At 37.9% G+C, this 26,164-nt stretch overlaps 6 protein-coding genes across 8 annotated transcripts in view; 4 read left to right on the top strand and 2 right to left on the bottom strand.

The window, feature by feature from the left end:
* Positions 1 to 749, top strand: part of LOC115012274 (ESX-1 secretion-associated protein EspI-like) — a 41,040-nt gene extending 40,291 nt beyond the window's left edge. The window contains exon 2 of the mRNA XM_029437820.1: positions 61 to 749. The gene's annotated coding sequence lies outside the window, so the exon portion shown is untranslated. The remainder of the gene's footprint in view (positions 1 to 60) is intronic.
* Positions 1 to 26,164, top strand: part of pick1 (protein interacting with prkca 1) — an 88,212-nt gene that overhangs the window by 53,876 nt on the left and 8,172 nt on the right. The window contains exon 1 of one of the 2 annotated variants that reach the window (XM_029437812.1): positions 25,207 to 25,291. The exons of the other annotated variant lie outside the window; for it this stretch is intronic. The gene's annotated coding sequence lies outside the window, so the exon portion shown is untranslated. Of the gene's footprint in view, positions 1 to 25,206; positions 25,292 to 26,164 lie in introns of those variants that run through there. 2 annotated transcript variants of the gene reach the window in all.
* LOC115012278 (galectin-2-like) lies at positions 1,213 to 2,360 on the bottom strand. The gene is made up of 4 exons (XM_029437825.1): positions 2,265 to 2,360; positions 2,025 to 2,104; positions 1,684 to 1,855; positions 1,213 to 1,541 (listed from the first exon to the last, which is right to left on the bottom strand). The coding sequence occupies exons 1-4, from the start codon at positions 2,271 to 2,273 to the stop codon at positions 1,395 to 1,397; spliced, it is 408 nt and encodes a 135-aa protein (XP_029293685.1). The 5' UTR covers positions 2,274 to 2,360; the 3' UTR covers positions 1,213 to 1,394.
* On the top strand, positions 10,595 to 20,673 carry LOC115012258 (interferon-induced very large GTPase 1-like). Its single transcript, XM_029437781.1, is given in 11 exon segments — positions 10,595 to 10,755; positions 11,750 to 11,851; positions 11,951 to 11,985; positions 12,323 to 12,434; positions 12,530 to 12,640; positions 12,769 to 13,350; positions 14,004 to 14,044; positions 14,372 to 14,483; positions 14,684 to 14,718; positions 14,831 to 19,416; positions 19,418 to 20,673. Coding segments are annotated over 10 exon segments (5,937 nt in total). The 5' UTR covers positions 10,595 to 10,755; positions 11,750 to 11,772; the 3' UTR covers positions 19,662 to 20,673.
* Positions 21,461 to 22,418, top strand: LOC115011819 (repetitive proline-rich cell wall protein 2-like). The gene is made up of 3 exons (XM_029437048.1): positions 21,461 to 21,510; positions 21,615 to 21,931; positions 22,078 to 22,418. The coding sequence occupies exons 1-3, from the start codon at positions 21,461 to 21,463 to the stop codon at positions 22,416 to 22,418; spliced, it is 708 nt and encodes a 235-aa protein (XP_029292908.1).
* On the bottom strand, positions 23,715 to 25,664 carry LOC115012276 (galectin-2-like). 2 transcript variants are annotated; one of them, XM_029437823.1, is made up of 5 exons: positions 25,538 to 25,664; positions 24,774 to 24,866; positions 24,534 to 24,613; positions 24,193 to 24,364; positions 23,715 to 24,043 (listed from the first exon to the last, which is right to left on the bottom strand). In XM_029437823.1, exons 2-5 carry the CDS (start codon positions 24,780 to 24,782, stop codon positions 23,897 to 23,899), a joined length of 408 nt encoding a protein of 135 aa, XP_029293683.1. In that variant the 5' UTR covers positions 24,783 to 24,866; positions 25,538 to 25,664; the 3' UTR covers positions 23,715 to 23,896. The 2 variants fall into 2 exon arrangements, with proteins under 2 accessions (XP_029293683.1, XP_029293684.1); XM_029437824.1 differs by having other exon boundaries at positions 25,462 to 25,630.

Below are 26,164 nucleotides of genomic sequence, written 5' to 3'. Positions count from 1 at the left end.
TATATGGTCTGTGTTTTGTTCCCCTCGTTGCCAGTTCCTCTTTGTTCCTCCGCGTCGTAGTGTTCCAGCGGTTGTCCCATGTGCCTGATCCTGATTCCGTGACGCGTGACCCGTGACCCGTGACCCGTGACCCGACTCTGCCTTCGCCTACTCCTTGCCTGTTTTGTTTGCCTCGCTGACTGCCTTTTTCGTGTACTGACCTGTTTTTGCTACAAGTAAAGACTGTTTTCCCGTACCCAGTCTCTGAGTCGTGGCATTTGAGTCCCATCCCATTCCCTGTGTTCAGTACGTGTCATTACAATGTGATTAGACTGGTACACAGAAATCTGATTGCTTTATTCAAACTAACACTTAAAACGAAATAGTGCACAAGAACAATAGTACTCTGGAGAAGCTAGTGAGTCATACAAAGTTTAATATATTTATATTAACTTTAATTCAATTAGTTATCCACAAAATTGGGATTTTTGGAAATTAAAATGGTTTCCATGAAGGTAAATCAGAACAAAATATGTTTGTTTTTTTAAAAGAGGACTGATGAAGTTATTGCACGTTGTGTTTGTGTTGTGTTGAGATGCTCATGTGCTTGTAGCTGTTATAATGAAGTAAATGCATATAAAAGATTGACTGTTGTTAAACTGCAATGAAATCACGTGAGGATTAAAGCCTGGAGAAGTATTAGGCCTCTGATGATAAACATGTACCTGTTTGTAACAAAGAATCATATTCAAGAATAAGTTGTAATGTAACAAATTCTTCTTCAGTCTCATGTGCGTCTTCCCCACAAAGACAGACATTACATCTGAATATTTAGTTGCTCTTTATCTCACCCTGACTAGACGCAACAGGTTTTCTGTTTGCAACGGCAATCTCTACATTTCAAATAGAATCATGCTAAACAACATTTCAAACATAACTGATGAAGGATGCTTTATGTTTCTGGAGTATTCAAAGTGTTAAGCTGTGTTATCTTTATCTGTTATATACAGTATAGCCACACAAGTATGAGTTTTGTTGTTTTTATTTAGAATCAAACCAAAATCAAATCAAATCAAATCAAATCAAATCAAATCAAATCAAGCTGTGGCCTCACAATTCTGATATCCAGAGGTGATGTACAACACAAGTCTTTGAGAAGAACTCTGTTCAGTCAAACCTCTCATGTTATAATATAAATAACAACTTCATATTAGGACTGAACGATTTGGAAAAAATATTCAATTGCGATTATTTTGACTGATATTGCAATTCAGTTCAAGTTCCTTAGAAAAACAATAGTGCGGTTTCAAGTGGGAACAAGTTACAGCAGTCTGTGCTACACACAATTACACATTGAACCTTTAACCAAACTGATAACCGTGACATGCATGTATGTGTTACAGCAGCTGTGTCTCTTAGCAGATCTTGAAGGAAGTCAGTTTGAAGTCCCCTGCAATTTTGATGTAACTGATGACGTCCATGTTGTCACGGTTGGGAAACTGGACTTCCTGTCCATCAGGAAGCTCCACTTTAAACACGTCTCCACCCAACTTCAACACAAGCTAGAATAGAAAAGATAATTAAGACAGTGATCTCATCGTTTTTCATAAAACATCTCTGAGACAGATATCTCAAAATCACACAAAAACTACCTGCATGGCAACCCAAAATGCACACATCTTCACTTCCTTCAGTTTCCCTCACCTTGACATCTGTGCCTCTCTGTAGGGGGTTGTGTATTTCACGTTTCTCATCGCCCCAACAACCAGCAATCTTTGAGTTGCAAATTAGAACGGCTCCATCAGTGTCATCCTGGAAACGAGGGTTAAAGTGCAGTGCCAGGTCGTCTGCACCACAGCCGAGGTCGATCTGGAATCTGAGTGGATCAGAGATTAGAAAATGAACGCCACACAGGTTCAATATTATATAATCACCAGGCTATTTATAAAAGTCACATTTTTCCAGAATGCATCTACATAAATATCACCATATTATTGTATTCAGTTGAGAAGGTAATATAAAACAAATGTAATGTGTTTGCTTACCTCTCAGCATCATGCAGAATTGTCCCCTTTACTTTCAGCTGATCTCCAGCTCTCAGAATCAAATTCTTCAATTCAAGTTGCTGAGAAACACAATAATGAAGTTCAGGGTTTCAAACTATTCAACTAGAAAAGGAAAGATTGCTGTCTCATTATGGCTTTGACATTTTTATTCAACAAATTACAGGCTGCAAATCCACAATCTGCTCATATGCAGTGAAATAAACTCACAGATAAACTCACCATGCTCATTGTGGGTGCTGGTGTTGGTGAACAGTCCTGGAGCTAATGGAAGATGTAGGAAGATGGTCTTGGCACACACGCTGCCCTGGAAGACTAAAGGTAAGTAGTACGACGTAAGTTTCATCTTATTTATAAAGTGAAGCACATTAGATTCAATGAAAGGACTTTTAACAGTGACAATGTGACCCATTCATCATCATGACAATCAAGTAGCCTAATCAATGCAGAGGCTCTGCTCTCTTTAATCATTGCTGTTGAACTCATTTTGCAAATAAGATTAATCACAGAACACGTTTTGAGCAATTGCTGCCACTGTGCTACTGTGAAGTGTTTAAAGAAACTACTTTGTCAAGAACTTTAAAAAGAAATATTAAGACTGGGAGCCATTGTGTCCATTGAGGAGGCTCTGCAATACATTATTGATAACATTGGAGCACAAACAAAACCTAGTACACTGTCCCTGTATTCAACTAGTCTGTTATGATAATCTGTATTCTTAATCATTAAAAATAACATATAAACATGATTACTATTGATTTTTTGGCACTTTGATAATTTTATTTAAAGAAGAGAATATGTGTTTAATGCTATTCTCTCCTGTCTGTTCACACAGACCTGAAAAAAATATAAATGTGTAAAAGATTAAGAAAATAAATGTGGAAATATAAAGACAAATAGCAAATGATAAAATAATCATTATTTGCATTTTCTTTTATTTTCACATGTAACTGTCTATTTATTTATTTACTTAATTCTTTAAATGTGTATTTATATATTTTTTTTACATATAAATCACTCTATTGTTTCTGCTTATTTCTTTAATATATTGCCACATTTATTTATTACCTTATTTATTTATTGTTAAAATTCCACATTTTTACTTATTTATTATTTAATTTATTCCTCTTTATATTTCCAAATGTATTTTCCTATTCTTTTAGAGTGTTTTTGTATTGCAGTCCTATGAGTCTATACTTCATGTCTTCTTTTGTCTTTATTAATAAATTAATGAATGAATTGGCTGCGTGTGAGTTTGCTCCATGTCATTTTAATTGACTGCCTGATTCAAGGTGAAGCCAGCTAAAGCGTTTTTTGTAGGACCTAATTTATTCTTTGCAATCTATATACTTTTACTAATATAAGATCATTTTCAATTTTAACTTTTGTTTTATTAAGACTTGTTCAGCTAAAGCAGGGTCTATGAGTCTATACTTCATGTCTTCTTTTGTCTTTATTAATAAATGATTTTATTAAATGAAACGAGAGACTTGATGGATAGTTTGGGGTCAGATGGAGGTTGTTACTTAAAGACTGAAAGATAACATTACAGGTCATTAGCAGATGCTCTTATCCAGAGCGACTTACAGTGAACTCACTACAGGGACAGTCTCCCTGGAGCAGCTCAGGGTTAAGTACCTTGCTCAGGGAAATGGTGCAGCCCTGGTATTGAACTCACAACCATCTGGTGTTCTGTTTGGAAGACGTACCATTTTTTTCAGATTATTATTGATTATTAACAACTTTTATTTTGTATTAGATTAAAAAGAGATCGAATAGGTCAGGGGTGGCCAACCCGCGGCTCTCGAGCTGTGTGCGGCTCTTTGCATAGTTTCATGCGGCTCTTCAGTTCATATCGAATTTTATTTGTGTGGTGTCAGTATGAGAGCATGACAGCGCATCTAATTGTGATGTGGCCCAAGAGCCAATCACAAAAATGCCTGCGATGCAGTGAACCAATCACCTTCGAGGGGGGGGAAAACCTATCGTAGAGTAAACACTATCTGACCATCTGAGTTCGATCCTAAAATGGCAGGGAAAAATGCACAGCTAAGCGAAAATATGAAGACGAACATAGGACGTTTTTAGTAGAGTGGGAGAGTTCATATTCATATAGAAATGCTGCCTGACCTAGTGCAAAGTGTATTTGTATCTTCAAAAGGGAGAATTAGCGCATTTTCCCTCTCTGCTAAAAGCAAGCGGACAAGCCACCGGTGCCACCCTGAAAAAGCAAACAGCCCGATATGCAACATTGGTTGAAACCCTGCACGAAAACTTTGCGACCCGGTTCCATGATCTACGGCTGAAAAGGTCACAGATTACGTTCCTCGTCGATCCTTTTAATGCTGAGACGGACTGCGCTCAAGCTACTATCAATGTTTGGGTCAACATATGTCTGTGAGTCGGTGTTTTCTACCCTGAAACACGTGAAATTAAAGTATCGATCTGTTCTGACCGACACACATGTGAAAGAATTGCTTGACCACAACGGAATACAAGCCAGATTTGAGCAGGATTGTTCAAGACAAGGAATGTCAGAAGTCCCACTAATTTAAAGAAGCAACATGCATAGGAGTTTGTGTGAGAGAGTGCACACAATGTTCATTGTTGATAATAACTGGCCTCTGAATACTGGTCGGAGAGGTTTAATTCAATTTCTGTCAATATTATGGTGTGTGACATTTACAATAAATCTGTCTGAGCAGAGCTATGTGTGTCTGTCTGTGTGAGTGTGTGTGTGTGTCTTTGGGAGGGAGGGTCTTTGAGTGTGTGTGTGTGTGTGTGTGTGTGTGTGTGTGTGTGTGTGTGTGTGTGTGTGTGTGTGTGTGTGTAAAGTTTTAGATTTTCATTTTGTCTGAGAGAGAGAAGGGAGGAAGAGAGTGAGGGAGCACAGAGAAAGGCTGAGTACAAAAGAGAGGAGAGGGGGTGCGCATCTGTGACTGTGTATGATGTGGCTCTTTGCAGTAGCATAGTAACATTTTTGGCTCTTAACCTCTGACTGGTTGGCCACCCCTGGAATAGGTAAATTAAAAAAAAGGCTTTTATGTGCGTCACATGTCATATCTTTGTATCTTTATTTTCCTCATCACAATCAAACAGGTAGCTAATGTCTGTTTTGAAAAACACAATTCATGTGAATCTTATTAGTTATTACTGATTGGATCACATGTTAATGTTAATGTAATGTAAAGATACCAGTTCTTCTGATCAGTCAAATGAAACATGTTGACTGTGGCAGTTTACAGACGGCGACGTTACTTATAGTATCAGCTCTCCACATTCCCAACATGGGTTGAGGGTTCAGCGGAAATATGAATAATGCTGTGGACAATATCACTATTTTATTAATTGAAAAACAGGATTCAGCCCCTATTGCAAATAACTTTCGCACTGTCCTTTAAACAAATGTGATCAGTGCTAATAGTGTGGAGTCCTTAGATTAACTGTGGCCATAAACTTAATACATGATTATTTAATTGATTTTGAAGGATTCGTTGTTTTGTGAAAATGCTTTAAAAGTGATGAAATAAAGATTTTGCTGCAAAAAGGAATAAGGGTACAATGAAGATGAAATACAGAACATGACGTTGATCGAATATGAAGAATTTGTGATCAGAGCAAAGATTCTGAGGAAGATATTTAGCTTTTTGCAACAAAACATTTTTTCAAAACCCAGAATTAAGCTACAACCCTTCAAATAAAAATAAAACAAGATCATTTGAATTTTAAAATGTTATATTCTTGTGCACAGGACATTTTTAAATAAAGAAACATTTCCAATTCACCAAAGATCTACATCTCTTAATGATTAATATGTCTTACAATAACTAACCAAGTCTCAAAGTCTCGTCTTTAACCAAACTGATAACCGCAACATGCATGTACAGTGAAGGAAATAATTATTTGATCCCTTGCCGATTTTGTAAGTTTGCCCACTTACAAAGAATTGAACAGTCTATCATTTTAATGGTAGGTGTATTTTAACAGTGAGAGACCGAATATCAAAAAGAAAATCCAGAAATGTACATAATTTAAAAGATTTGCATTTAATGTTGTTGAAATAAGTATTTGATCAGGCATGTTCAGGGTGACATCGCCGTCAGCTTCCCGTTGACAGTGCGGGACCCAGCCTACTGCAAGAGAACAGAACCAGGCCATCACCATGCATTTATTATGTGACTGATTACCTGATTCCGTTCAGCTGTCTGGCCTCCAGCTGGGACACTCCTGTCTCTCCCCAGCAGCCGGCGCCCTAACCACACCCCACTGCCACAGTCATCTTTTGATGTAACTATTTCATTCTGTAGTTGACTGTAATAAGATTTGAAAGCCACCTTATTCCTATTTTGGATTTTGTGTTAGCCTTAAGAGAAAAGCACAAGACAGAAAGAAAAGCTTCCTGCTATAGTTTCTGGTTAAAATAGTCCATTTCAAATTAATGTAGTATTTCGTGATAGAAAAAATCTGATATTCCTCAAGAAAATAATTTTCTTGTTGCACAATGATACTCAGTTTGTAATGCAAGTTTTGTTATTCTTTTTAATCGAATGTCCCACATCAAGATTAAATTAGGATAATTATCTGATTGAGGTTTCCCGTTTTAATTCTCTTTAAAACAATAACCACAATACAATTTTTGATTTTGAATTTGTAATGGAGATATTGAATCTTATATGATTCTTTGAAGCATCATTATAAATGAAGCCATCGACTAAATGGATGAAATGTTTCTCACTGATTCATCTGCTCCTTGATTAGCTGCATGTTTACATGGGAGGAATATAGAGTTTAGTCTCTCTATTGTTCTACGTTGACATGTCTCACTTTAGTTTCCAACCTTTTCTTTATGCGAGGTGCCACCACACTTCACTTCTGTGTACATTTGTTCTGTCACAGATAATATCAAGGCAGCCTACTGCGATGACTTGAGGTTAAGTCATCTCAGTAGGCTGTTACTATCTTTGAATGTGATATGTTATCTTAATGCTCTCTCGACTACACTGAAGGTAAAGTTAGTGTTAATGTTTCTGGGAAATATTTTTTCAAAACCCAGAATTAAGCTACAACCCTTCAAATAAAAATAAAACAAGATCATTTGAATTTTAAAATGTTATATTCTTGTGCACAGGACATTTTTAAATAAAGAAACATTTCCAATTCACCAAAGATCTACATCTCTTAATGATTAATATTTCTTACAATAACTAACCAAGTCTCAAAGTCTCGTCTTTAACCAAAGTGATAACCGCAACATGCATGTACAGTGAAGGAAATAATTATTTGATCCCTTGCCGATTTTGTAAGTTTGCCCACTTACAAAGAATTGAACAGTCTATCATTTTAGGCGATTGATGGTCATTTTGTGTTTCTTCCAGTTTCGATTAATTGCACCAACAGTTGTTTCCTTCTCACCAGCTGCTTGCTGATGGTCTTATAGCCCATTCCAGCCTTGTGCAGGTCTACAGTCTCATCCCTGATGTCCTTAGACAGCTCTTTGGTCTTGCCCATGGTGGAGAGGTTGGAGTCTGATTGATTGATTCTGTGGACAGGTGTCTTTATACAGGTAACAAGTTGAGACAGGTGTCTTTTGTACAGATTGATATTAGGAGTACTTTCCTAAAGCGAGAGGACTCATCTAACTGGTCTGTCGGAGCCAGGATTCTTGTTGGTTGCAAGGGAATCAAATACTGTTAACTGTGCAAAAATGACTTATAACTACTGTAAGAATAACAGTACTATTGAAGAAGCTCCCTCGCAGTCGCAGTGCCAGCTCGAGTACGCGCGTCGATCACGTGATGATCACCTTGCTTGCTCGTAGTAAAGGCTCAACAACATTTATTTTATGATAAACATGATTTTAAACATTTCTGTTTTTTTTTTTTGGATAACCTCAATTTAGTCACTGGAAGAGTTAGTGTCGTATCATGTCTTTATTTACGAGAGTTTGACTAAATTAAAATGCTGCAGTTCCGGATTGTGACCACCCTCTGGTATATACACATATATATATACATATATATGTGTGTATATATGTGTATATATATATATATATATATATATATATATATATATATATATATATATATATATATATATATATATATGTATTTATATATATATGTGTGTGTCTTTTAGACCCGATTCCAACTAAACTGTTTAAAGAAGTTTTACCCTTAATTAACACCTCGTTATTAAATATGATCAACCTGTCTCTATTATCTGGCTACGTACCAAAATCCTGTAATAATCCTGTAGCTGTAATAAAACCACTTCTTAAAAAGCCTAGTCTTGATCCAGAGGTTTTAGCCAACTATAGGCCGATATCTAACCTTCCCTTTCTTGCTAAAATCCTTGAGAAAGCAGTCGCAAAACAGTTGTGTGACTTTTTACATCATAATAGTTTATTTGAGGTTTTTCAATCTGGATTTAGAGTTCATCATAGCACAGAGACGGCACTTGTGAAAGTTACCAATGACCTTCTAATGGCATCAGACAAAGGACTTGTCTCTGTTCTTGTCTTGTTAGACCTCAGTGCTGCTTTCGACACTGTTGATCATGATCATATATATATATATATATATATATATATATATATATATATATATATATATATATATATATATATATATATATTATATATATGTGTGTGTATATATGTATTTGTAGTGATTCATTGACAAAGTATTGTGTGGCCCACAAACCCCCAGTGATTTTCCTATTCGGCCCACTTGCTAATGAAGTTGAATAGCCCTGAGGTAGGACAATATACTAGAAGCGTATTAATGTTTACCAGAACAGTAAACACCTCTGTCAATCTCTCTCAGTTTCTGCAGGATGTTTGATTACTGACCTTTACCCTGGACCTTCCCCTCTCTCTGCACTATCTGATGCAATAAACTGAAACATTCTGCTGAGGAAAACTGCTGATTCAGGTCATTATTCTCTGTTGGTTTATTAATAACAGGGACTCCTCTCATCTACCACTATAACTTAATATAAGGGTGATTCTTCAACTATCGTCATTTTTGTGTCCCTGGCAGAAATAAGAAAAACAAAAACACATTTCCTATTTTTTATTTTTGTACCAAAAGGAACATACACAAATTAAATCGTAGACCAGTCATTATTTTTATTACATAAAAGTGACCTTTTATGTGTTGTTCTTGCTGTATATCTCTTGTCCCTGTGCCTGATTCTGGATATTCAAACCTGCTAAATTTTTGATTTAATATTGACCTAATATTAATTGTATGTGCAAATGACACATAAATGGCCATTTTAATTAAATGTATCATGTGTTGTAAGATATATTAGTATGTTATGTATTTTATTTAATAAAAAGAACACGTGTCCCTTGGGGTCCCTGTCATTTCCATCACACCATGCAAAATGTGAATTTGGTGATTTTTTAAAAAGTTTTTAAACTTGGTGATCACAGCCATAGTCATGTGACAGGAGAGCACATGGCTGCAGCACAAAGACAGCTCCATGAAGGGAAGTGATACAAGATAGAATCAAGTTAAATATTTGGTCAATCGAAAATATGTTTATTGGCTGTCATTTCCAAATCGCTTATATATCCTTTAAATGTAGAAGTAATAAGAAAAACAACATTTGGTATTGTCTATTTTGTGTTTATTTAATGCTAGCTCTAAAGCAGACATTATCATGCTAACACATCATGAGATTTTCTTTAAAATGTGACAAATGTAATTTCCATCACTTTGATTATTGTGATGGAAAAGACTATTTGAGTGTTATGGCTTATATCAGTGAAAATAATGTATATTAAATATAATGTCATTGGGGTAGCTGATAGAGTGAGGTCCAAAAATATATCTGCAATTACTAATCACAGACAAGGAACCAAAGAGAATTAATCAGGGACTTTTTGCAACATTTGCAACTTGCTTGTAGGTTTCAGCACTTTCCAGCTATTTTCTGACAAATTATTTTATCTGCTTAAAAGGTTAAAGTTTAGATGATAAAGTTCTTCCCTTAAAAAATTGTGTTTTTTTGTGTCGGGGACAATAAAACTGAACATTGTTCAAAAATGTTTTTGTGACCTGTCATTTCCAACACATGCAGTCATCCCCATCACAACACATTTTTAACTAAAATGCATACAAATTGACATAATAACATTAAAAATGTTTTGTAGTTTGGAAAACTGTGCAGTTATAAGTACTATTAATTCATATTTTTGTGGTATGATGGAAATGATGATTTCCTCTGACTGTTTTAATAAAATCACAACAATTGTATATTATTCAAAGAAATTCAGCATAGCCACTATCAGGAAGTTTTAATACACCGGAAGTAGAAATATAAACATATTGAAACATTTCTCTAAATACATTAAAATGTTTCTAAGAAGTTCCAGACCAAAATGGTCCGTAGTTGAAGAATCAGCCATAAGTGTTTTGCTACTGTGTTTCCATATTGGTTAACTTAGTGCTTCAGCATCGTTGTTATCAGGTTTCGGGGAAATCACGTGTTAGAGATGTTCTAGTTTCACTTTCTATTTCTGTCCTCACTGGTATAAAACGAATGCAAACGCTGAACTCCTCGGTTCTTCACATCACGTCTTTATAACGGCGTTCAGGAGGTGTTTGTTCGGGGCAGACCTGCAGCTTATCTTTCTGGTATTTGGAAGAATTTGTAACAAGGCGGAACATCTACACAGACCTGGCAGAGCTTTTAAAACACAAAGGTGAGTCTGCTTACTTCGAACAAAATAAGAACTGTAGTTTGATTAATTTTATTTCCTAAATGTAAGATCAAAATTCAAGAGTTGTGAGGACAACTTTGTTGGGTTGGGTTCCGGAGCTCCAAAACGATAATCAATCTAATAAACTTATTTCTTAATAAGTATTTATTATTGCATAAAAGAGCATAGAAAATATTAGTCACAGCTGTGGGCTATTGTCTGATTCACTCAATCCACAGACCGCAATAAAGCAGTTCGCTGTCTCTCGGGTTTCACAGACTGGCCACGTTTACAAGTTACAGTAGCATAATCCATTCTGTTGTATGTTATTGTCTTCGCCATAGTCGGCGCGCAAGCGTGTCCACGCCTGGCGCTCGACGTCATCACGTTACTTCCTACGGGGTCTAGCCCTTTGTCTGTTTAGATGAGGTTACCAACACTGTAACACATTTCTGACAATTATCTTAAAAGCAGCACAACACACAATGCCAGTGGAACTCTCCCTCATCTGAAGTGCTTTTCCTGTTTTATATATTCAACAGGACAGTCACTCTGCAGAACATGTGCTGACTATGGCCAGATTATTTAGTTTTAGTTACTTTTGAGTTAGTGACTTTTAAAAGGGCCTTTGGGTTGGTGAGCTGTGTTGAGGCATAAGGGGTTTACACCATCTGCCCCCTAAGACGTGACGGGTACTCTGGCAATCATGCCAGTACCATTTGGCCATCAAACATATTTACTGGCAAAGCGGCAGACACGATGTGAGATGTTTGGACATCAACAAATCTCAAAGTTTACGGTACATTTTTTAAACAATGCAATATTTGCAACATTTCACCTGCAGTGAAATATTCAGGACTTTCACCAAATCAGATATTGTAAAGATGTAGTCATTTTTCAAAAAGATTGATTTGACTTTCATAATCTTTATTCAATACTGATATACTTATATTACTTAGAATTTTTCTAACCGACTTGTCCTTTCGACTCTTTAAAGCATGAAGAACAGATAAAAAGGAGATGGAGAAACATGACAATACAGCAGCTGGAAGAGAGTCTGAAGTCAAATCTATAATACCGTCTGGAACAAATGAAAAGGGTAATTTAAAAGTCTTAAAATAAACTTTAATAAACCTAGGACAATTATAAATATATTAAATATTATTATGTTTTTGGATATTCCAACATGACCCTGCAGTGGAGCAGTTAGAGGCGAGTGCAGCTGGAACCAAGGTAAAAGTAAGTTTCTTCACCTTTATTAGTCGTTATTAATATACTAAACTATACATTACATTTGTTCTCAAAGAGTACCTGTTTTCCTATTACTTTTCTACCTTTCTACTTATTTACTACCAACTTGCATTTTATAATGTATATTGTTTTACCTTGCTTTGGTTTTATGTTTGTATTGTTTTCTCAATTGGGGCAAACCGTATGTTTTTTATCTTCAAGTTTTAAATTTTCTTGTTTTTGGGTCAAAAACACACTTCTTTTCTCAAGATCTTGAAACACATCGTAATATTAACTGGTCTCACTAAGTATTGTTTTATAAAATCATATATTTTCTCAGTGTGATCCGCTGAATGAACCTGGTGAAGGAAAACACTGCGAGAAGAATGATGAAAGCACAGGAGGAGAGTCCGTCATCACATTTGTTGAACCATCTGCGTCAAATAAGAAAGGTAATATTTTAATTATCAATTGATTGTACAGATTTGATAGATTTTCAAACACTGTTAACACTATTTAAACTAATCTCTGATTCCTACGATGAAAGGCGACGAGCCTTCATCAGGAGAAGATCATGACATTGAAAAGGTCATCACTGAAAACACACCGGAGGACACGAGTTCAACCTCTCAGAGGGTTTCAACACATAATAAAGAATGTGAGATATACAATATCACATCATGTATTACCTTTCAGCAAAATGTAAAACAGAACTTTCAGTGCTTCGAATGTTTCTTGTTCTGCAGTATAACATGGTGACGTTATTCTTTGCTTATTTTGTTTCAGTGATACCTGAACTCACACTGGTGTTAATTGGTGACACAAATTCTATTGAGATTGGATCAAAAAACATCTTAATTGATGAGCAAACAAGTGTGGAACAGTTTTCAACCAGGCTGTATGATTTGTGTGGTCGGCACATCTCTGTCGTTAACATGCTTGGTCTACAAAACATTGACAAATTCCCATTAAATCAGGAAATTCATGCCTTTCTCTTACTGATGCCGATTGGTCTGCATAGCATCCGTGACAGTTCAGTGCAGTGGTTCGAAAAAGCTTTTGGGAAAGAATCACTTGCTCTTTTAATGACAGTTGTGACTCATGAGTCAGATGAAAAATGTGAAAGTGTATTGACAGACCTGAGAGCCAACAGCAGTTTTGATGAAAAAAGATACCACACATGTACAAGAAGTATGATGGATGAAAGAGAGATAATAGCTCTGCTGGACAAAGTAGATGTCATGGTCTCTGAAAATGATCCCCACCGCTACAGCGGACTGATGTGTGATGAAAATAAAGGGCCGAAAGAACACATGGATCACAAAGAAGAAATGATGGATTCCTCAGTGTTTCAGCCAAATCAAACAGGTACGATTGCAATGTTGGCATTCACAGATTACACCAACACTGCTTCATAAAGATTAAGTGCACAGGAACAGCTATGTATCAAGTGACAATGTAAAAGGTGTCGCTCATAGTCATGACCAAGAATTGTCACACAAATCTGCTGCTCGCTTTGGCTCTGCAGAGCTTTACAGTGAGTTTCATCTCATTGTTTAGCTGTCTGTCTGCAGAGCTCTCATCACAATGTTTTCAGCTGTTTTCTGGGGAATTCCATCAAAAAAATCCATCACTTTCTGAACTCACACATTTTGATTTGAACACATTTTTCCTACATGTTAACCCATATGGGAGTGTTAGAACATGGTTTGACTAACCAGAGCGACCAACATTCAGGAAACCGGGTCCCTCAAAGTTAACACACATTGGCTGACCACCTCTCCTAAAGACACAGATATCTTCTTCAAAAATAAACAACAGTATGATTTTCTGATCAGAACACTAACAAAGGATTTTAATACTTTTGGTCCAAAATAAATTACAAATATGGAAATTAGATAATGTGTTATAAATCTTAATTTGCAAATAAACAATTTCTTTAATGGTTACCTGACAAAACCAATTTTGTTTATGCTTGTTCCTACAATCTGCTTGTTTGTTTGTTTTACATTACCCTGCAGTAGACGAGCTGGAGGAGAATGCAGCTAAAGGAGAAGTAAAGGTGAGCTCTTTTGGTCCTCAGTAATAATTTTTCAGGTCCAGTTTTAGCTGAAATTTGGAGCTGTTTTTAGTTTAGACTTGGAACGGTAGTTTTACTCCACTGAACATCTGGTTGGACACATGGATTAATGTTAAATACACTTGCAGAAGAGTTTACTTCTCGCGCATATAAACCTGCTAGCATTCAGTTTGTGCATAATGTTTACCCTTGTTTTTCTTTTGTTCTCTGAATTGGTCAACTTTTGTGTGTTGTTTATCATCATGTTCTTAATCTCAATGATTCTAACCTGGTTAACTAATGTTAAATGAAATAATTTGTTTTTCTTAGTGTGATCCAGTAAATAAACCTTGTGATGTTAAACACTCAAAGAATGATGACAACGCCACAGTAGGAGGAGAATCTGAAATCAAGCCTGTACAGTCTGCAACCAAGGAGAAAGGTAACATTTGAATGAATACTACAATAAATGAAAATCAAGAACAAAGCTAGTTAAGCTTATAACTTATCACAAGTGATTTTTGAGAGAGATTATTTTTGTCTATCGATTTGTTTTTCAGGAAAATGCTGCATAATATACCTTTTAATAGAAAAATAAAGTACATTGCTCTGACTCTGTTATAATACATTATTCTACTGCAGGTTTAGATATGGATACGAGTGGAAACATGGAGAAGGTAAGAAACTCCACATTTATTTCACATGTTCTTTAGGACTGTTTACTTTATATCTCATTGTACAACATCATCATTGTCCACATACAGTACATGTTTATTTACTTATTTACAGCAGTCAGAGGAGACTTCTGAAGAGATCAACAGGAAGAAACAATATCAAAGAGAAACTGAAACACTGCTTGGCAGACTTCACCTTCAGGACAAACATCAACAGAAGTTTTCACCGGCAGAACTTTTAAAAATATATCCACCTGTGAATCAGGACCAAGAAACATCTGAGAAAGATCTCGCTCATGCTTTTCTCCAGAGATTGATGATGTTAGACTACAGAGCCAGATATATTCCTGTAAGACAAGATAGTGCTGAGCTGAGCCAGTCAAAGCCTGTTCCAGAGTTAGACACTGCTGAGACAGACGACGATGACTTAGATGCCCTTTTCAGCACCAGTGTAGACTTTGATGAATCAAAACTCAAGACTCGTGTGCATCCAATGGATGTTCAAATGGCAGTATTTCACTGCTCAGACAGCTTTTTAAAACAGAACATGATTACAAAGCTATCACAATGTCAGTACGCCTTACCTTTGCTTGTTCCTGACCTAGTCACAATGGATATTGACTGTCCTCTGTGGACATTCAGACAAATAACCAAAACATGGAAGATATCTGAAATCCAAGATAATTCAAACATTGTCACCAAGAGTATGCCCATCTGCAAAGCTGAGACACCTATGGTGTCATTTCTCCGCCTGGGTTCACTATCTCTGTCTAAATCTCAGCTGCTGAACACTTTGATCAACGACCGTCACAGCACCTTCTTCCACAGAAACTGTCCAGGTAGCACCAAGTCTCGCCATTTGATGGATGGTGTGGCAGAGATTGCCTGGTACTGCCCTGCTGGAAAACCAAACGATGCCTTCACTGACTGTATTGCCTTCTGTAATCTTCATGGTGATGCTTTGTCAATTGAAAAACAGCGTGACATACTGACGGAAAAATCTTCAGTCAATGTTGTTTTTGCACCAACTATGGAAAAAGGTGGCAAAAGTACTGCAGTTATCTCGGCCCTCTACAAGTCTCCGAAGCCTCTCATTATTCTCATTGCTGATAATAATTTAGGTGTGGTTAAGATGAAAGATGGAAAATACAAAATGGGTCTAAAGGACAGAAGCCAGTCAGAGGTTTCTGTAGAACTGAAAGAAATCATTGAAACTATTTTGTCTGGACCACATGAATCCTTCCAGCTTGAAACCATGGCTAAGGTCTCTGGAATCAGAGTGGATGAAGATGACAAAGTCTGCCAAAAAGGAAAATCTGCTGCTATGAAAATAGTGAAGTTGCTTCAGACAAAGGACGTTTCGACGATCAAAGACACATTTCTGCCTTGTCATGGCCAACTGTGGCATGAGTGGTGCAGAATAAACAAAGAACTGAATCACCTCAACGGAGAGATTGAGAAATCCCAAAAGGAAAAGAAATTAGAGCAAATACGGAAAGATCAATGCACTGCTTCTAGTGAACTGATGAAGTTGTTCATTGAAAGCCTCTCATCTTTGCCATCAACAGACAAAGAGTATTTCCTCAAATGGTGTCAGATCTTAATAGATGCCCTCTCCACGGACGATCTTTCTTCAATTCTCCAAAGTTATGATAAAGTGTGGTCTGAGGTCTTGGCTTTGAAGAAGAAGCATGACAAATCTGATCAGCTGAAAATTAAACAAAAAGAGCTTGATCAAATATCAGCAAAACTACAGTCGGCTACTTTTGGCTTGGAGCACATGTTTAGAGAAATGGGACAGATCTATGAAGCCCATGCATCTCTGCAGAAACAAGCAAAGATGACTGAGAAGACTGACTGGTCTACATATCCTAAACTGGCTGCAGAGCTGATGATATCAGGACACCCAATGGAGCTATTGGATGGGGATGCAGGTCATGTGCCTTTAACGTGGATCTCTAGTCTTCTAGATGAAGTCATCAAGAAACTGGGCGACAAGAAAGTTTTTGTTTTGTCAGTTTTAGGTATACAGAGCAGTGGAAAATCAACCATGCTAAATGCCATGTTTGGGTTAAAGTTTGCAGTGAGTGCTGGCAGGTGCACCAGGGGGGCCTTCATGCAGCTGGTCAAAGTGTCAGAGGAGATCCAGAAAGACTTTCAGTTTGACTACATTCTAGTGGTGGACACTGAAGGACTGCGTGCTCTTGAGTTGGAAGGTAACGCCACTCTTCACCACGACAATGAACTGGCAACATTTGTTGTTGGTCTGGGAAACATGACACTGATAAACATCTTTGGAGAGAATCCAGCTGAGATGCAAGATGTTCTGCAGATTGTTGTTCAGGCTTTCATGAGAATGAAGAAAGTTAAACTTTCTCCAAGTTGCGTGTTCGTTCACCAGAATGTTACAGATATTGCAGCTGCAGAGAAAAACATGGATGGAAAGAGACGGCTGCAAGACAAACTCGACCAGATGGCCCAACTAGCAGCCAAAGAGGAGGTTTGTGAAGCTCAGTGCTTCAGTGACGTCATTGCTTTTGATGTGAAGAAAGATGTGAAATACTTTGCCCAACTATGGGAGGGAAGTCCACCTATGGCTCCTCCAAATCCAGGTTATAGTGAGAGCGTCCAAGAGCTGAAGAACTTTATCCTCTCTAAAGCTTCACAGTCTGCTGGGATCACTCTGTCACAGTTCAGGAGCACAATTTGTGACCTGTGGACAGCTCTGATGAACGAAAACTTTGTTTTCAGTTTCAAAAACACACGTGAAATTGCAGTGTACAGAAAACTTGAGGTCCAGTATGGGAACTGGACCTGGGACCTGAGGAGCAACATGTTGACCATTGAGAATGGGCTTTATAAAGAGATAAAAAGTGGAAAACGTGACAAGGTTGAGCTAAGTTTTCTTCACAAGAAAATGAACAAAACCTTTGGAGAAATCGAAAAAGCAATGACAACACACTTTGATGATAACAGTGACAAAGAAATGTTGGTTCAGTGGCGAGGACGATTTGAAAACAAAATCAAGGAGTTCCTTGATGAACATGTGAAAGGAGTTAAAAGGAAATTGGATGAAGTCATTGAGCAGAAGATTGCTTGTAAAAAGCTTGATGATAAGAAGATAGAGTTTGAGAACAAGCTGCTACAAAAGAGCAAAGAGCTCGCTCATCAGTTAAAAGACAAGGCAAAAGATGAAGAGGAACTTGAAAAGCAGTTCAACTCGGTCTGGAGGGTCTGGGTTAGGGAACTAACTGCAAATACAAAACCTATTGAGGACATCAATTTGGAAGAAGATGAATTTGAAGTCCTTCAGGAGCTTGGTATTGAACCGTCTCTCATAAATGAATCCAAAAGAGTTGGCAAGTACAAAAAACTCTCAGAACTTGGCAATTACGATTATTATGTATCTCTCACAAAGCACCAAGATCAACCAGGCCAACAACTTCAAGATAAGGAGAAGAAAAGGGACAGTAGAGGACATCTAAGAAAGATGTTTGACTATATGTTAGAAAAAATACCTAAAGTAGGAAATTACGTCAAAGAGTATGTTCTGCCTGAAGAGCAGCAACATATCAGATCCCTCGTTGAAGATGTTGAAAAACAGTCCCTTGATAAAATCAAGAGCAAACCTGTAGCTTCAGAAGGCTACAGATCCACTTACTTGCAAGAAGTGGCCAAACATGTAAAAGAAAGGGTAATAGATTTTGAATCAAAGAAGAAATATGCTCTAAAGAAAGAGTTTACAGTTGATCTCTTACTGTATGTATTTGACAGCGCAGGGACTTGGCTTTCAGAGTCCTACAAGACATTCAAAAAGAACAACAACGCACTCACTTATGTAGAAAGCAAGAAAACGCAGTATTACAACTTTTTCAGAAGCTTCTGCAAAGGAAACTCATCTGCTGTCGTGCTTGGAGAACTGATCTGTGAGAAACTGAAGAGTTCCATTGTTGAGGCCGTCTGTAACGAGACTGCCATTGATCTCGCTGGAAAGATAAGGGGCAGTTTCCCAGCATTCAAGGAGAACAGGCTGAACTTGGAGAAACACGTATTGAAGGGGCTCGCAGAGAAAGAGGTCTTTAGTGATTTTATCACCTACATCCTAAACCCAAGGAAACAAGTAGAGACTTTTATAAGAGAGAAAGTACATAAGTACATCTTCACAGAAAACAAAGATGAAGTACAGAAAGTACTCAAGAAAAATGTTGAAGACATCAATAAGCTTGTGAGTCAAGCTTTATTTACTGCAACAGAGAAAGTAAAAAAGATGGAAGGAAAAAAGGGAGTCGCAGACAAGTGGATGGAGGAATTTTCCAGTTTGCTAGAAAAGGAGCTGACCTTCGACACAATTTGTTGTGAAAACTTCAGTGACATAAACAATTTTGACTTTCTTAAGGAAGAGACAGAGAAAGGCCTTAAACCCATCATAGAGGAGATGAACAGTCTCTCACTGCATGAGATGGAGGAATTCAGGATGCAGCCTGACCAAATCCTCATCGATCAGCTGTGTCACTGCTGCTGGGTAAAGTGTCCATTCTGTGCAGCTGTTTGTATCAACACAATTGAAAATCACAGTCCTGACAAACACACTGTCCCTTTCCATCGCCCGTCTGGGATTATCGGATGGCACACTAGAGGCACAAAGGACCTGGTCAGCGATTTCTGCACAACATTAGTTGCAAGTGATGGAAGATTTCTTCCGTGATGGTTCAGATACGAGTTATCCTTACAAACAGTATCACACTGCTGGGAAGAAGTATTCTTCATGGCAGATTACTCCTGATGCGTCTAAACTGACATACTGGAAATGGTTTGTATGCAGATTTCAGAAGCAACTGGAAGACCACTATGAATATAAATTCCAGGGCGGAGGAACAATCCCCAGTGACTGGAGAGACCACAGTAAAGAAAAAGCCATTGAAAGTCTGGATGAATTGTACAGATGAGCCAGAAACAACCAAGCTCTATCGAAAGAAATACGAGTTTTTGGTTCGATTGAAGGAGTGGAACAATAGCAATATTGAGGATAACGCTTTTCCAAAATGGTGTGTGTGTGTGTGTGTGTGTGTGTGTGTGTGTGTGTGTGTGTGTGTGTGTGTGTCATAACATAAAGTAGAAATGGCCTGATGCAAAGTAGAACACGTGTCATAACAAATTACGTGTTTGTTAGCCATTAAAGGATCATTGTAAAATGGATCAGAGAGATCAGAATTAGTCTTCGGTTTTTGTTGCATTAAATTTGTTTGTGAAAATTCCTGTGAATTTAACGGGAGAATCAGTGTCAGTGTGAAATTAGTTAAGAGATATTTTTATTAATTCTTTTTACAGTTGTTTAACGTTTACAAAAAGCAAAGAAAGGTGTAGGATGTTGTGCTGAGACTTGGCGAGATGCATGGAGGATCGGGATGACTGGAAGCACCGATGGAGGGCCCGTCTGAGGACGACCTAGTAGTCGTGTCAGACTGTGTATATCATTTTATTCATTCAAATAAGAAATGGCAGCCATGATTGGTTGTAATATTTGTTTTTACCTTTTTTCTATGATACAGATCTCATAAAAGGCATCATAACATGCAACACAAGTTTTCTTTTTGTAAACAGTTTTTCGACTTTATGTAACATGACTAACAGATAATATGAGTCACAAGGTGCATGTTCGGAGATTGAATTACTCAAGTGTTGTTGATTATGAAAATGCATGAAACTTGTATTTGAGACTTGTTGATTTCCACAAAAAGGGAAACAGTTGTGAGGAGTTAACACATTATGAAAGAACAAATTGATTGATTTTAATTTATTTTTTATGCCTATATTGGAATTTATTTTGTTTGTTGGTTAATTTCACTCCTGTCATTGCTTCAGTGTGTTGATATCCATAATATACAGAAATATCAGCCTTTGTGGAAAGAAAAATCTGGATATTTTCTTTTAGTGTAATAAATGGAACATGGAAATGGTCTTTGGAGTTCAAGCCTCTTCTGTTATTAATGAGCATTATGAGAAGACCAGATGTGTCTCTTGTGTAAGACCTGCCACATACAGCACTAATTCAATTACTTTTAAGTCTTAACTAGTATCATCTTTGTCAAAGAAAACCATGAACATTTTAAGCTTGTTTAAGTAGAACATTTTAGTCATCAAAAGATTAGTTTTTACATATAGATTTAGATTAGTTGTTATAACACTTTTAAGAGTTAGAAGTTTAATCAAACTTTAGAGAACTGCTTTCAAATAAAAGGCTGTTTGATTAAGAATGCAGCTTTGCAGAGAGGGTGTCTGTCACGATCTGGTTGTACTTTGGTTTCCTGTTTTATTTTGAAATGTTCACTCCCCCTTGTGTCATGTGTAGTCTGTGTGTTTTACCTTCTTTTCTGATTGTTAATTTGTTTCTCCTGAGTCCATTTAACCTGCTCTTGTGTCTTGTTCCCTCGTTTGGTGTATGTATCCCTGTCTGCCCCCAGTGCGCCTTGTCGGATTGTCATTCATGTTACGTGGTTGCCTCCTCCTCTGCCTCTTCGTGTCTACCCCATGTCGGTTTGTGTTTTCAGTTTTATTTGTTACTTTGTATTTTTGATTCAGTTTTGTTTTATTAAAGGCTTGCTTTTTGTTAAAACCTCGTCTGTTATCCTACAATTGGGTCCTCTCCTGTACCATACCATAACAGAACGATCCGACTAGAGTGTGGACCCAACAGCGATTTTGGGTGACAAACTATATAATCTCGCAAACGCTCTCATGTGTCTCCATGGGGAGTCGAAAAGAGCCCCTGTTCATAGACTCAACAGGTGGCTTTAAGTGTGGCTCAAGAGAAAATGGCCGAGAAGCCCAAGCTAAGGAGTCTTCTGCCTAAGTGGCTTCAAGTATTTTTGAAATTTCCACTTTGTCCGCCTTGTCCTCAGCCAACTTCCGTGCCGCGAGATATCTCGTTTTCTGAGGCCATGCTGCGACAGCCCCCCGATCCTGATGCCGGGCCGCGACAGCCCGCCAATCCTGCTGCCGGGACGCGACAGCCCCCCGTTCCTGCTGCCGGGCTGCGACAGCCCCCCAATCCTGCTGCCGGGACGCGACAAACCCCCGATCCTGCTGCCAGGCTGCGACAGAACCCTGTTCCTGCTGTCGGGCCACGACAGACCCCACTTCCTGCTCCAGCCCTTGACCCATTCCTGGGTACTCACCAGGCACTGGGAGGTCCTCTCTGTGTCCAGAGGACATCCAGGCTTCTGAGGAGGAGATCCAGCCGTTTAAGCCGCTGGCATTCCAGCTCCCAGACTCACATTCCTGCTGCCGGGCCGCGACAGATCCCCCGTTTCTGCTGCCGGACCTCCGCAGACCCCCGTTCCTGCTGTTGCCGCACCTCATCAGCCTCTCGAGACCCCTGCATTCCACTCGCCTCTCGAGACCCCTGCGTTCCCCTGACCTCTCGAGACCCCCATCCCTGCGCTCCCCTCGCCTCTCGAGACCCCATTCCCTGCGCTCCCCTCGCCTCTCGAGACCCCAGTTCTTGTGCTCTCTGTCGCCTCTCGAGACCCCAGGGCCCCGTCGCCTCTCGAGACCCCAGTGCCCCGTCGCCTCTTGAGACCCCAGTCTCTGCGCTCCCCTCGCCTCTCAAGACCCCAGTCCCTGCGTTCCTCGAGATCCCGGTCTCTCCGTCCACCTCAAGCCCAGACTCTCCGCCGGCCTCCTTCTCCTGTACCATACCGTGACAGTCTGGTAATCAAAACATGTTCAGATTTGCATATTTATATTTAACAAAAATAATTTTGCAAATAACGTCCCCTAATGACTTTGCAATAGACACCTATTATGAAGACAGTGACCAACAACAACAATTGTGTCATTAGGCCTCAGTGGTAGTGTTGTACCAGACTTTGTTACAAACTTATATTCATAAGTGTTTCTAAATAATAAAACATAACGATTCTTAGTTGCAGGTGATTATACACTACTAAAAATATAGCAATGAATATTATATTCCATTTTTGTGAATATATCCCTCTAAATACTACATACTGATCCATTAAATTAAACTCTTTTGGATGAAGCTAATTAATCAAACACTTTATGAACTCATACAGTGATGGATCAGTTTACTGTGTTATTATTATCTGAATTTCTGGTCATTAAAAAATGTAATTAAGGTGACATTTGAACACTTAAAACTAAATAGTGCACAAGAACAATAGTACTTCGGAGGAGCTTGTGAGTCATAAAAAGTTTAATATATTTATATTAATTATAATTAGTCAATTAGTTATCCACAAAGTTGGGATTTCTGGAAATTAAAATGGTTTCCATGAAGGTAAATCAGAACAAAATATGTTGTTTGTTTTTTAAAAGAGGACTGATGAAGTTATTGCACGTTGTGTTTGTGTTGTGTTGAGATGCTCATGTGCTTGTAGCTGTTATAATGAAGTAAATGCATATAAAAGATTGACTGTTGTTAAACTGCAATGAAATCACGTGAGGATTAAAGCCTGGAGAAGTATTAGGCCTCTGATGATAAACATGTACCTGTTTGTAACAAAGAATCATATTCAAGAATAAGTTGTAATGTAACAAATTCTTCTTCAGTCTCATGTGCGTCTTCCCCACAAAGTCAGACATTACATCTGAATATTTAGTTGCTCTTTATCTCACCCTGACTAGACGCAACAGGTTTTCTGTTTGCAACGGCAATCTCTACATTTCAAATAGAATCATGCTAAACAACATTTCAAACATAACTGATGAAGGATGCTTTATGTTTCTGGAGTATTCAAAGTGTTAAGCTGTGTTATCTTTATCTGTTATATACAGTATAGCCACACAAGTATGAGTTTTGTTGTTTTTATTTAGAATCAAATCAAAATCAAATCAAATCAAATCAAGCTGTGGCCTCACGATTCTGATATCCAGAGGTGATGTACAACACAAGTCTTTGAGAAGAACTCTGTTCAGTCTAACCTCTCATGTTATAATATAAATAACAACTTCATATTAGGACTGAACGATTTGGAAAAAATATTCAATTGCGATTATTTTGACTGATATTGCAATTCAGTTCAAGTTCCTTAGAAAAACAATAGTGCGGTTTCAAGTGGGAACAAGTTACAGCAGTCTGTGCTACACACAATTACACATTGAACCTTTAACCAAACTGATAACCGTGACATGCATGTATGTGTTACAGCAGCTGTGTCTCTTAGCAGATCTTGAAGGAAGTCAGTTTGAAGTCCCCTGCAATTTTGATGTAACTGATGACGTCCATGTTGTCACGGTTGGGAAACTGAACTTCCTGTCCATCAGGAAGCTCCACCTCAAACATGTCTCCACCCAACTTCAACACAAGCTAGAATAGAAAAGATAATTAAGACAGTGATCTCATTGTTTTTCATAAAACATCTCTGAGACATATCTCCAATCTCTCCGGACAAAACCCAAACTACCTGCATGGCAACCCAAAATGCACACATCTTCACTTCCTTCAGTTTCCCTCACCTTGACATCTGTGCCTCTCTGTAGGGGGTTGTGTATTTCACGTTTCTCATCGCCCCAACAACCAGCAATCTTTGAGTTGCAAATTAGAACGGCTCCATCAGTGTCATCCTGGAAACGAGGGTTAAAGTGCAGTGCCAGGTCGTCTGCACCACAGCCGAGGTCGATCTGGAATCTGAGTGGATCAGAGATTAGAAAATGAACGCCACACAGGTTCAATATTATATAATCACCAGGCTATTTATAAAAGTCACATTTTTCCAGAATGCATCTACATAAATATCACCATATTATTGTATTCAGTTGAGAAGGTAATATAAAACAAATGTAATGTGTTTGCTTACCTCTCAGCATCATGCAGAATTGTCCCCTTTACTTTCAGCTGATCTCCAGCTCTCAGAATCAAATTCTTCAATTCAAGTTGCTGAGAAACACAATAATGAAGTTCAGGGTTTCAAACTATTCAACTAGAAAAGGAAAGATTGCTGTCTCATTATGGCTTTGACATTTTTATTCAACAAATTACAGGCTGCAAATCCACAATCTGCTCATATGCAGTGAAATAAACTCACAGATAAACTCACCATGCTCATTGTGGGTGCTGGTGTTGGTGAACAGTCCTGGAGCTAATGGAAGATGTAGGAAGATGGTCTTGGCACACACACTGCCCTGGAAGACTAAAGGTAAGTAGTACGATGTAAATTTCACTTTGTTTATAATGTGAAGCACAACAGATTAAATTAAAGGACTTTTAACAGTTACATTTGTCAGTGTTAATGCTGACATGATAGCTTTCCCTGTAAATACTAAAAACCAACCAAACCAAACTGTGAATTAGAAATTAAACTATAATTAGGCTACTATTTTAATAGTTATCTCGATGCTATAGTTAGAAACATCAACTCCATTTTCGGCATTGGGAATAATACAGATATTCCCTACAGATTATCTGTATGGGTGGACATGGTTATCAAAAACATCAAATGCCCTCCAGTGGTCACAGTGCGGAACTACAACACATGCAACTCGTCAAAGAGCGTCACTGCATAGAATACACTTCCGGTGAATACTACAATGATAATGTTACGGTAAACAAACTAAAGTAAGTAGAAAGGAGGTAATACATTGGCCACAAAATAAATATTTTAATTTAAAAAGTAAACTTCTGTCAACCGCTACGACGTGCAAGGGGAGAGTTGACGGGAGAAACAGTTCGTAGAGCTAGCAATGCTATAGTGCTAGCGACCTTTTTCAGGAGCACCAATGACTTACGTATCAGTACAATTAACGTAAACCCAGCTCTGAAATGTCGCATTGAGCTGCCTCTTTCCTCTCATAGGATCTCCACCTTGCTTGTCGTAGTTTCCTTATGGGTTGACGCTGGGGGACGATGGACCACTAACTAAGATGGATTCATTTCCGTTGTTTCAAGTTGCTTCAGTTCGACACACTATTTTGAAAGTTTTAACCGGAAGTGTTAGTATGCTGTCATGTCTACAATGACGTTGCCTTTATTAATGTAGTGTCTTGCAGTTTCACACTTTGACCACCAGAGGGCAGTAAAACACCCGTTTCTAATATCTGCCCCAACACAAGGTGGAGTTGACGGTTAAAATCGAGTGTATTTGGAATACACGTTTGTGTCGGTCTGACTGAGGTGTAAACAACTTTAGCATTGTTAACATAGCTACTAAAAATGTGCTTTAGTAGCCTCCATCTGACGTGAACCTTGATTTACACGTCGTAGCAGACGCTAGGTGGAGATGAACCTTACATCAGATGACCTAAGTTTGGTCATCTGATGTTCATCATATATATATGTATATATATATATATATATGTATATATATATATATATACATACATATATATATAGTATATATATATATATAGATAGATATATAGATATATAGATATAGATATATATATATATATATATATAATATATATATATATATATGTATATAGGGATATA

The sequence above is a fragment of the Cottoperca gobio genome, chromosome 8, assembly GCF_900634415.1.
Source record: "Cottoperca gobio chromosome 8, fCotGob3.1, whole genome shotgun sequence".
NCBI classification, from domain to species: Eukaryota; Metazoa; Chordata; class Actinopteri; order Perciformes; family Bovichtidae; genus Cottoperca; species Cottoperca gobio.
Note: the sequence above shows the minus strand (reverse complement) of the source record. Positions and strands in the feature narration are given on the sequence as shown.

Coding starts and splice junctions, on each gene's coding strand:
- LOC115012278 (XM_029437825.1), bottom strand. Junction 1,856..2,024: donor ATTCTGCATGATGCTGAGAG/GTAAGCAAACAC, acceptor TGATCCACTCAG/ATTCCAGATCGACCTCGGCT. Junction 1,542..1,683: donor AGAGAGGCACAGATGTCAAG/GTGAGGGAAACT, acceptor TTTCTATTCTAG/CTTGTGTTGAAGTTGGGTGG.
- LOC115011819 (XM_029437048.1), top strand. CDS start 21,461: ATGGGGAGTCGAAAAGAGCCCCTGTTCATAGACTCAACAGGTGGCTTT. Junction 21,511..21,614: donor GACTCAACAGGTGGCTTTAA/GTGTGGCTCAAG, acceptor CCTTGTCCTCAG/CCAACTTCCGTGCCGCGAGA. Junction 21,932..22,077: donor TGTGTCCAGAGGACATCCAG/GCTTCTGAGGAG, acceptor GCACCTCATCAG/CCTCTCGAGACCCCTGCATT.
- LOC115012276 (XM_029437823.1), bottom strand. Junction 24,365..24,533: donor ATTCTGCATGATGCTGAGAG/GTAAGCAAACAC, acceptor TGATCCACTCAG/ATTCCAGATCGACCTCGGCT. Junction 24,044..24,192: donor AGAGAGGCACAGATGTCAAG/GTGAGGGAAACT, acceptor TTTCTATTCTAG/CTTGTGTTGAAGTTGGGTGG.